Source organism: Anticarsia gemmatalis, chromosome 2 (assembly GCF_050436995.1).
Source record: "Anticarsia gemmatalis isolate Benzon Research Colony breed Stoneville strain chromosome 2, ilAntGemm2 primary, whole genome shotgun sequence".
NCBI classification, from domain to species: Eukaryota; Metazoa; Arthropoda; class Insecta; order Lepidoptera; family Erebidae; genus Anticarsia; species Anticarsia gemmatalis.
In genome coordinates this window covers 7,245,428-7,257,727 of record NC_134746.1, presented here as the reverse complement: position 1 = coordinate 7,257,727, position 12,300 = coordinate 7,245,428, and the positions used below count along the sequence as shown (strand labels likewise).

At 38.7% G+C, this 12,300-nt stretch overlaps 1 protein-coding gene across 1 annotated transcript in view; it reads left to right on the top strand.

Annotated features, from left to right (window-relative positions):
* Positions 1-2,515: 2,515 nt before the first annotated feature.
* LOC142982211 (uncharacterized) overlaps positions 2,516-12,300 on the top strand; it is a 120,607-nt gene continuing 110,822 nt past the window's right edge. The window contains exon 1 of the mRNA XM_076128611.1: positions 2,516-3,696. Coding sequence (XP_075984726.1) covers positions 2,812-3,696 — 885 coding nt within the window. The 5' untranslated portion in view covers positions 2,516-2,811. The remainder of the gene's footprint in view (positions 3,697-12,300) is intronic.

Sequence of the window (12,300 nt, the reverse complement as noted above, 5' to 3'; positions counted from 1 at the left end):
ATCGTGAATTCCAAATGAAAAACGCATTTCTGAAATTGTGTCAAACCTTATAAATAACTAGCTTTTACCCGCGACTTCGTTCGCCACCGGAATTTTCCCATGGGAATGCGTCATTTTCCCGGGGTAAGAAGTAGCCTATGTCCTTTCTCGGGTATCAAAATATCTCCATACCTGGGTCACTTAAACGGCCGTTTACAAACATGCTCAATGAATTTCATGCAAATTGGTTCAGTAGTTTAGGCGTTATTGAGTAACACACAGACAAACAGAGTTACTTTCACATTTATAATATTAGTATGGATAAATATAGGTTTGACGCAAATCTAGGGCTCCTCCAACATTTAATACATTTCTTGCATCTTAACTTAACAGCTTGCATCTTAATTATAAATAACTATTATTGGTCAACGCAGCTAGAATAGGTAAATTTTTGAGTTTTGTTGCGTAACAAATCTAGAAAAATATGTTGTCTTATTGTAATAAAGGCTCTAAAAGCCTTTTAGTATTTTAATTGCAACTAGAAAACGTAAAAGGTAAGTATAATGCGTATTCACATAGAGTTGCGTATTTAAAGTGGTATCAAATAGCAGTCGAGTACTAAGAACCGTGATGTTTGAGTAAATTCGCGTCTTAAATCCACCACATTGTTTGTATGCTGATGTGTAATTGAGCACTACACCAAGTATGCAATGTTTAGAGCATTGCATATGCTTAGAACATTGCATATGCATAGAACATCGTATACTAATTTGTATTTTTCTCGACTACCTTCTTATTTTTCTTAAATCTACTTTTCTGAACGGGCTTTTTATTTTTGGTCCTGCACGATGATGATTTTGTTTAAAAGACTGTTTCCATGTTCAATATACTTAAGGGGTGATTAGATTTCTGGGTCATAATGCATGGTACTACTAAGCACCAGCGAATAGAAAAAAAAATGTTTTACTGATTAGGTAGTAAAGTTATTTTTAGTATAACCGTGTTGTGCATTAAACTTAGGCAAGAGTTTGCTGATTTTCCCTTTAGGAGCAAGTTTGTTATGTTATCAAATTCTTATCTTGTATTAGATACGTTGAAGTATGAATAAAAAATTACCAAAATGTAGAGCTTTTGTTAGCAATTCGTAACAGATTAGTCTTATATTAGTTATTAGTAACTCTTTAAGTATTGTATTCTGAAAATATATATTATATTATGATAAACGTAACTTTTTATTGATATTTATCGCATAACACTCGCATTTGAAAATGTGAACGGCATATTTAATATATCAACACAATCTATTTCGAAATTAAACCAGCCATTTCATTTCAACAAACGATGATTTCATTGTTTACAAGATTTTAATAAAAATGTAATAAGGTTTTCCAATATCTAATTCAAAGTAAGTATACAACAGAAACATATATCATCATAAATGATATGCGTTGTACAGCATAAGATGAAAGATGTCTTGAAATGATTATATTGGCATTTTTTTTACTTCTTAACAAATAAAATAATTTCACTTTGAGCTACTTCTACTGAGTTTTAAACTTATAGTCGTTACTGGAGACCTAGAAGTCTGGATATTATTCAGGTTTTATACTGAAACTAAACACGGTAGTTGCCAGTAGCTGAAGTATTCAAGCGCGCGGCGACAGTCAGCGACTGATGTTCCTTCGTCGAATGATAAAAAATAAAAGTAGTGAGAAGGGAGCGTGTAAATAAATACACGTCGCGTGCTATTTGTGGCGGGACGCGCGTGCGCGGACACACCACAGATTATTACCTCGTCACAGATAAGACATCACAGGCATTCTGACGATTCCACCACTAAATACATTAAATTGAGCGTCATATGGCTCTACATAGAACTGATGCTAAAATTTATCCAAGGACATTACTGTTTAGGTATCCGTTATATTTCGTCTTGTTTTGGTCGCTCAGATTATGATCACGCTAAGTGGTAATAGGTACATAGATTTAAATCTACACTACATTAACTTCAACTGAAAGGTTCCAATTTATTAAAATGCCGTTAACAGTCATGCATCGAAAATTATTCTGATCTTATGTCAACACTCTACAATGTTTTATACCATCTGGTGCGGCAGGTTCATAATCTTTGATATTTTGTCCTTGTCATCGCCCTGCAGCATACCGCCCAAATGCATTCTGTTCGACTTTGATTCCGCCCAACGCAACTGAGCCCAAGGCCGTAACGATACCGGATAGAGCTTTATATCTCTCCTTATATGGACAGTGTCGTAGAGTATTGTACATTTATAATGTTAATTAGAGCATTTGTCTGAATAATGAAGAGATTTCTGAAATACCTAGCCAATACATGTCAACAGCTGCTCACTTCCGGTTTCAGCGCGGTATTTGGGTATCTCATAGTAAAAACAGACAATGTTTATTAGTGTCAGTGAATGAGCAAGGAGGACGTGTGTCGACTGTCGGGATCGGGAACCAGGAGCGGAGCGTGGGGCGCGGGGGGTGCGGGGGGTGCGGGCGCGCGCCGCCGGCACGAGCGCCGCGCCGCAGTCCGCGCGAAGGCCCGCCCCACGCGCGTTGTCTGCCGCCGCACGCCGCACTCCGACACGCGATCGTCGCCTTTGTTTATTGTTGGACGCGCGCTCTCTTACAGCTGTTCCGAGTGCTGCATCGCGCTTTGCCGCAGTGCCGTTAATGTGATTCGTTTCTATCAGTGCACTTCCAGTGTTGTTTCAGTGTGTCCCGTGAGTGTAGATGGGGCTCCCGGTGTGCCCTTAGAGCTGCCGGTGCGGTGCGTACCCGAGCCTCTGCTAGGACGAGCGCGGCTCGGCCATGGCGGCCACGGCCCGCCGCGAGATAGACACGGGCGAGGAAGACATCGCCGCCATCGCTAAACAGATTTCGGACCACGCCGAGGCCATATATCAGACTTGGAAGGCGCGCGGCCTCGCGCCCACAGAGATACTGTCGTGCAGGCCTACGCCCGGCCTCAAGTTGGCAGAGAGCCTGCGGACTAAACCTAGACCTGAACCCAAACCCGAAATAAAACAGAGACCGGATCTCAGGCGGGAGCATCGACCGGATGCCGTCAGAGATCAGCGGCCGGACGTTCGTAGAGACCAAAGAATAGAGCAGCGCCGCGACAGAATAGAGCCCGAAGGCGAAACTATAGAGGTGACTCTACCGCCAGACCTGGTGCCAGAGCGTAATGGCACGGCAGGCGCAGGCGCAGGCGCGAGGAGGGCTGACCCCGCCGCGATGCGGCTCGAGGTCGCTCGCGAGGAGGAGCGGCTGCTGCGGGCATTGCGTACTGGCGGCGTGGTGGCCGAGCGCACAGCCGAGCGGCCGGACGTGGTGCCGCCGCTCTCCCTGGTCGACTACGCCAAGAGCCGATACCAGGACAGGCTGGACACCGGTGCTCGGAAGCCGGCCGCCGGCGCCAGCGGCGAGCGCCGCGCCTCGCTGGGCTCGCACGTGACAGAGGCACGCTCCAAGTTCGAGGCGCGGGCTCGGCGCGCGTCGAGCGCCGGCGCCGGCGAGCCCGCCTCCGCAACGGGAGCGGCGCCCGTGCGCCCCTTCCTCACGCGCGGCTCTGTTGCTGAACGTGTGCTTATGTTTGAACGATGTCCAAGTGAAGCTACGTTGGAGCTAGCCAAAAGAAAATCTCCTGCGGCCACTACTTGGCGAGGGCCACACGATGTCATCAATAGAGCACAGGTAAGTCACTGTTTACATATCGCGTTACATCCACAGTAATATTGTCTACCTAGTTATATTATAAAAACTAAATAGAACTAAACTAGTTAAAATAGCGAGCTCTACATAAAGTCAGGTGCAAAACAGTGCGAACAGTAATTTGTGCGTTATCTGACGTTTGTTGAACGTCACACACGCATGCTGGGAGCGCGAGGTGTCTCTACGTGCGCGTGTTTGTAGGTGTTATTTGTGTAGACCGCGGTTATTTCGTGATTCAAGAACACGGTGACATCAGCTGCTCGTTCTATGAACACACTTGTAAACCGACTTAACAGTTTGTCCTCAACTGGTAAACACTTCGAAACAAATGTTTGAGATTCAAGTGGCTATATGTAAATAAAATATAGGTACCTAGGTGTAAAATGTATAGATAGAGCTTTTAGATGCAAGTATTGCCGATCTTCGAATGCGACCATAATTATGAACATCAACAGAAGGTCACAAGTAAATGCCGCTCGTTTTCTATATATAATGTTTTGTTTCTAACAATGTTTACGGATTGCTTCATCGCAATCTCTTCTCTGTGTTTTTATTTAGAGAACATAAAAATGAAAATTGATCACAGCAGCCATGTGTTACTCGTCCTAGATATCGTGTCGATTGGTGTAATGACAAATTCAAAGAGCTCGATGAATTAGAATGAGTCCAATGAACCAGTCCAGTTCGATGCTATTCAATCATAGATCGCAGCGTGCGCTCTGATTTACTACTTGTATCTAAGTATATGTACTACATTGTTCGGCGCGGTTTGTTGCATTTTTGACAATTTGCCAATTTGTCCCTTGTTGAACAGGGTCCACGTATGAATTGTTTAACGTACAATAGATAGGATCAACTGTACTCAAATTTTACGTCTCACATAAATTATGAAATTCAGGACATTTTCCTTCTTCGACCTGTTTTGAAGGTCTCGTTACATCTATAAAATGCATAATTTAACAGGATTTCCATATTACAAAAACAATAACAATATGGTTCCCCACCTCCGTCTTACTATCATTAACAGGTTAACAATATTTTTTCCTCAAACATCGGCAAATGCTCTCATTACGTGGTCTTTTCATTTATATTGTAATGTACAGTGGTTTTCCTTTCATTTATTTTCATTGTTTTGTAGCATTTCATAAACATAAAAATGTAGAGGCATTTTCAAAAATCATCGTTTAAGATCTACGGCAAAAGTATTACCTATGTGACAATGTGATCTGTAAGGCTAGTATTCAGGCCAAAATAGAAATGCAGTTAAGAAAAACAGGAATGCAGAATGTTTATAAATTCGTACAGCGTAAATCAAACATGCGTTTTCGTATAACGCTAAAGCTACGATTAGCAGGATACGAAATCGAGGTATTCGTGTCACGCAGTAAACTGTACGGAGTTTTGTGACTGTTCTATTCAAAAATTGGAACATGCTTTCCTAATACGTTTTATTCCCATAGCTGATATCTAAAAGATGTGATTTGTAGATATATCTAAACTGAGAGAGATTGTTCACCTCGTCAAACGCATCTACTACGGGCACAGAAAAAATAGTGTTCCAAATTTAAATCCGTCGAAACGGCGGGAATGGCTTGGCTAACGCCCAGCAGCGACCGATCAGTGCCGACCGCTCTCCGAACGCATCCGAATGTACCGGAGAAGTAGGAATATAGATCCGTCAGTTAAAATCGCCATAACTCTATGGAATTAACCGTGAAATCACTAGCCATTTGTAGATTACATGCATTACGTGATAGACACAGGAAAACGAAACTGCGGTATCACCTACATATAATCGGTAGGAAATGACCGACAAATCGAACGGAAGTGATTGTTCACAATTATAGAGTTGCGTACGACATAGGTGTCGTGCGAGAAACCGTTCGTGCAACACTCGGTAATTGGGACGTGGTCTTATGCAACGCCTTGCGAGAATGAGAACAGTACCAAATGTCATGAATCCAGAACAATTGCGTTTATCTCGCACGAGTCGCGCACGCCGATAAATTGCCTCCCACTGACATTTTCTTTGAAGACTTTTATCTGAGAATGTCACTTGTTAAATGTTATCATCGAGTAGCATTTCAAGTTTTTAAGACTGTACAACTAACATGAAAAAAAGCATTTAGCCGCTTGCTCCTCTCGTTATCGTTCATGCAAATCATTATCGTAAACTTGAAACTTTGCCAGTTCCATGAGCATTTACATCCTTTCTAAGAAGTCGATGCCTCGTTTTTGACGACGGCTTCATTCTTCCGCATACATTTTGTCTTCCATCCGTTGGCAACTGTCTAGTGGCAGAGTATAAATAAACAGAGAGAATATATTAGTCCTATCTGCTTCTCTAATCGAGCCATTTCTAGACAGTACGTGTAACAATCAGACACTGTTCAACTTTTTTTTTCGCATTATATGACTTCTGATACCTAGCAGTTTGCAACCGTCTGATGAATACATGCTGTAAGTTTACACCTGCAGCAGATATTAGTTGTTTGATTAGGCACCACTATTTCGCGAGTTCTACGACCTTGGTGCGACGTATTTAGGGTCTGCAAAGCGGAAAGTTGTCCAAGCGATAGTGTAGCAATAAAAGTTGATTTGAAGTAGTTAGGCAGGGCTGTAAGGACTCAAGGTCGACGGGCTGGTGGCATGCTCGCACGCGATCCTGACCAACGGAAACGGTAATGGTGTGATGTGTTGTTGCTCAACTATTCACATTACTATTTGTACATTTCAGCAGCATTACGTAGTTAGCATTTCAGAAGAGAAAATATAAGGAGTAAAATATACAGCACACATTTTTTACTTTAACCACGAATCCACGATTGCCATAATTAGACTAACAAGAATGAGATTCCATAAAATATAGAGTGGTACTTGATTTAAATGTCGAGTCGCTGATAAGAATCTAGACCGCTAATGAAAGTTTCATGTCATATAAACTGATTAACTTGATAATGACTCCAGGAACTCTTTGATCTCCCACCCATACACTTCTTCAAAACTCTTCTAGTTTTAACTGTGCAATTAAACTGTAAAGATTTTATTAATGTAAAATAATACGTGGCTCTAAATTTAAAGTCTAAAGTAATGAAATATTGTTAAAACACCATAAATATGGGTGAAAGTGTTTGTCTAATACACGATAACATCTCAGGTCGAAAATGATGGTGTGATAATATGTTAAATGCATGTTGCGTATGAAATTACCATAAGAAACGGTTAATTTTAACTCGTTACGTTTAACGTTCTAGTCGGTGAGAGACTTGGGTAATTTTATAACTACCCGGAAATCACACGATAAAATTATGACAAACAATTGATAACATGAGTGTTTCGGATTTTGAGAGAACGTTGCTGTAGGTTGTAAAATCCATTTCAAATACGTTAGGAATTTGGTATGAGTACATTGATAATACGGTCTTTAATTAGCAGTTATATCATAAATAACAGTATCGCCATTAGCTAATAATATTCGGGAATTAATGCATACATACATTTTTCACTAGATTGCCTGACGTTTCCGCGCAGATTGCACTGACTGTAGCCGCTAGTTGACACTGCTTTCGTTCCAATTGAAACACCCACCAATACTTTAATTCTACTGTTACATATCTCTTTACAATGTGAACTATACAAAACCTATGGTACCTTTCTTGTGTGAGCCATTAAGGCTTCAACGCGACACCCAGTGATACTGCAAGCTTCAATTCCATGGTTTTACATATATTTGATTTACAATGAGAACTACACAGAACCTATGGTACCTTTCTTGTGAGCCATTAAAGGTTCAACACGGCCATCAGAGGTGAGATGTAAGTGCACAAGTTTCACAGTTAGCAAGCGTGTTGTCGAAGCGTTTGAGTCACGTAACGTTTTGTTGACACGTCGCTAAGGTGACACTTGTCTGTGTGCTCAGGGAACTTTCCCACTCATCAACATAGATAACGTACTGTAAACTGAACAACGACTTGCCCAAATATTTGTGAAGAGAATCAGTCACGAGCGTCAATAGAAATTATTATAGACCTGGTTTAACAATCAGTCATTAGTGTCAATACATTTAGTAGGAGAGCTGCCTGCGTGGGGTAGGGATTTAGGTCGCCACGCCGGTACCACTGCGTCGGGAGGTACTGGGTTCGATTCCCACATGGAGCAATTAATTGTGTGATCCACAAATAATTGTTTCGGGTCTGGTTGTGCTTTGTGTCCGTTGTTTGTATGTTTGTAAAAGTCCGCGCGATACAAAAGCAATTCTTAGTGCGGGAGTTATCTTTTAAAAAAAGAAAAAATGAAAAGAAAAGAAATGTTTGATTGGTTTGATGATCTTTATGCCTAGGCTAGACAGAAGTCATAGCTATAAAATAAATCTAGAACTAAAATTGGTATGATGTATCTTCTGCTTAGATTGGCGTGTTAGTTTAAGGGATAATTAAAAATATGATCGTAAAATAATAAAACATTTACAGTTGAGCATAACAATATAATTACGTGGAATAAAGTCTGTTTTCTGAAAAACAAATCATTGTTTACAAAGTTGGCAAGGACAATATATTTATTATTTAGTATTACAAGTAGTCATTATAAGGAAAAGTAATTTTGTTTCAGCTGAACTGTGATAGAGTTGAGTCACGCTAGCTTTTCATAGGTTAAGTAATTTTATATTAATTTATAGGTCGTTAAACTGTTGGAGCTAGAATAATTATATTAAGGAAAACGTAAATAAAGTAAGTAATTCTTGTGAAAAACGTATTTTTTGTTTTATTCGAGGAATACGTTGAAATAAAAGTGATTTTGTTTAGCCCTTGTTGTGAAACACAATTGTTTAAAGAAATCTTTTAAGACAATAAGAAAAAAATATGACTGCCTCTGTGACGCGGTCAGTAGTACTGCGACTGCTGACCACGAGGTCCCAGGTTGGAGAAAAAGTTCGCGAGTCGGACGAAATGCTATTGATCTTTATCTAATTTATATTGGATTATTACCAATAGTAGTCTGGTAACGTGTTCACTGTTCCGTATATAGCAAATGGCTCGCTCCTTTTACATGGGACTAACATTTTTAAAGGCGTAAATGAAGAAAAAAACTTTTCAGGGAGACTAGGTATATCTAATTCTCAAAAGTTTAGTTAGTCTGCTGTTTTCTCATTACCAACGTAAATTTCCACCTAAATAACGATTAGATAATGCAATGTTTTATTCTCTTATCTTATAACCTACATTCAGATAGCGTACAAGATATGTTTCATTACTATGCGTCAATGACCGATATAGATCGTTACAGTAATTGTCACTTATTCACTTGTCGGTGTTCATTGATGTTATGTTGCGGACGTTTTATTGCTTAGCTTTGATAAATGATACATAATTACATACGGCGGTTAGTTGTATTTTTCGCCTCTTTATTTAACTAAATCAATATATACAAAACTCTTCCGTTACTGAGTGACTGACGGACAACGCACAGCCGAAATTACTGAGCGTAGAAAGTTGAAATTTGATATGAAGATTCCTTAGGAAGTGTAGAGAAGCACAAAGAGAGGATTTTTTGGAATTCCACGCGGGCAAAACCGCGGGCGGAAGGCTAGACCTAATATATAGAAGATACGTTAGCACTGATGTCTATTTCAAAATATTATGCTAAAGATATTAATAAAAATGTGTCTACAACAAGCTTCGAAGTCCAATATAAAATGTGGCTTCTTAAACATTGATTTTACGATTCAAAGCGATCTAATACCTAAAATTTGCTACTTAGAACTTAATATTATTATATTTGAGTGTTATTAGGTCTAGTGCTTAATGTCACCGAGCACGCCGTTATTCAGGCTTCAGCCTAATGTCAAAAGTAATCGCATTATAAAGTACTCCAAGTTATGATGGATAGTCCATAAGCAGAATTAACGTCAGACGCCTTTGGCACTTCTGATTGTTCTAGCTTGACAGTAAGCCACTAGAAATTTACATCACAATTACAAAGATCTTTTTACCGATAACTCCTGTAGGACTGGTGTAAATATTGAACTGGATTTTGCTATAGTATCGATTTACAACTAAGATGATAGTTTAATCACTCTCATTCTTAACGTTTGTCATATTCACGTGTGCGTTAGGGTGCCATAGATACAAGTCCCGATGCGTCAACAATTCTCGATTAAAAGGACATGGAAAACTTATTATACTTTTGGTCACACTGTCCGTGGGTTACAGAACATTATTTATCCATTCAAATGATAACTTCAATGAAGTCTTTGCTCAAAGGTCGTTATCGCGGCTGTCAATGTAGTAGCTTCGCACTGACAGCACAGATAACTTTCATAAATAATGTTACCATACAAGCTACGATTAGTTACGAAAGCGTTCTATTACCGGTAGTTTGTCGACCATCTTATTAGTGATTAGACATACAATTAAATACGTTGTCAAAATAAATTGAGCGGTGAATCTGAGACCTTTCACTTTCGTCCGCACGTTTGTGGCACGTTGCGTAAGCTCGTACTCGTCACAGCCACAGATTATGAAGTTTTAAGTAACTTTTTAATGGTTATTATTTAATCGTAGCGTGGGACGACTATGAAGGTTGAATTGAGAGTATTGCACGCACCTACGTATAGGTACCTATCGTTTATAATGTGAATGCAAGGTTCGCGGAATAAGCTGGGTTTGAGATGCGATATCTATTCCGAGAAACTTTGTGAAGACCCATAAAACGTAAAATTTAAATGCATAATAACCATGTATCAAAACATCTGACTCTTTGGTATGTTAATAAATATTAGCTACTTGTTTTTATTATTTTCTTCAGGTAACTTAGTTAATATCTTTACTAATCACTATCGATCACTTAATGTCAATACGTTCTTACACTGTAGTACATAATAATGAATGGAATAATATTAACATGCATTACGTTCTTGAATAATGAACAAACATTCTTTAAACGATGTTTTTATTACTGAAGGATATTTAATTAATCGACTTCCGTATAATTGTGGTTCCTTCAATTACACTTTGATTCAAAAGCCTTCAAGCAAATTAAATATTAGCGATACACCCAAAAAAACCTAGACAAAGTAAATTACTACATTATTTATGTTAATTACTATTTACTGTCTGGCGTTAAAAATAAAAGATTACATTTCCGCGACTTACCTAATTAGTCTTATCCTGGATTCTCTGTATATGGACATCCTTATTCAAAACAACTTTGCACTAAGCTATTTGAATACCTACCTAGGATTTAAGATTTGATATTAATATCTTGACACACTCCTACATCACTATATTACTTACTTGTAAATAAAAGTTTTGACACCTAAGTTGTTCATAATAAGATTTTCCTCCCGCTTACTTTTCATTTTCAATATGGAATAACTATTTTTAAATGGCTTTCCTCTTTGAACCATAGTAAATAGTAAAATTATGCTCGGAAAAGTTTCGATATCAAGCGCAATATATTTTTAATTTGTCTTCCTAAAGGAGCCTCAACGTAGTGTTTAAACAAGTGATTTGAAGTCATTAGTAGGTGTTAAAACGAACTCAAATAAGTAGTGCTCGATCCGTGGCGCAGTCATATTCGCGACGATATTATTTTGAAGGCCACGTAAATAAATCAACATGAAACGTGTTCATAACAAAAATTCTGAATAAATTATCACCTGTACGCTGATTTGTGTCGCTCAAACATCACTCATAAAACTGCCGGAAAAGCCGATTTCGATAAAGACCATCATAAATGAGACGCATATATCGCGTTTACGAATACTGCTATGTTTTATCCATTAATTATACTATGACTGGCAGAAAAAATACCAGAAACTATGTTAGTTAAAAATCAGCCATAAAATAATTTGTAAATTGACGATAAAACTTATGATAACTTGTTTTTCGAAGGCTTGTGTGAACTCATAAAGGGCCGGAATCAACGTTATTATGCGTTTACCCTTTTTAATAATTTAATTAAGGTTCTTTTATTTACAGATTATGTGTATATATTATTATGTTTTAAATCCTACTATTTAAAGTCAGAAGAGGCTGTAGCGCTACTATACAGTAGCGATGATAAGTACTGCATTTCGATGTATCGTTACGCAACGCATGATTTATTATCCAATAAACAGCTTTATAAATACGCCTCTATAATTTCCGTTCGCTCCCTAAACCCTTTCTAACTCGCTTTCTACGGAGAATCATTTGAAATTACAATTTTATTAGTAAGAGTTCGTATCGGCTTTCGTCTCTCGCTACCTGTTTCGTTTGACGTCGAAGTCTTGATCGGCGATGTATTAATTTTCAGTCGTGTTCACTTTCGTTTAGAAGCCCGGTGGCGTTGAAAGCGATGATTGAAAACGCTTGCGATGCGAAAACATCGGCCCGTTTTTAGCGTACATTAAAAAGTTGGAAAGATATTCATAATACACTTTTAGGAGTATTATTTAGCCTGTTATAGGCCGGAAATGTTCTCATATCGGTACAATTTTCAAGTGGACTTGTCGCTCTGAGGAATATGTAGCAGATTTTTGTATATGATATATTATGCTTATTATCAAAACTGATTTTATCTTCCGTATGTAATATGTACGAAATC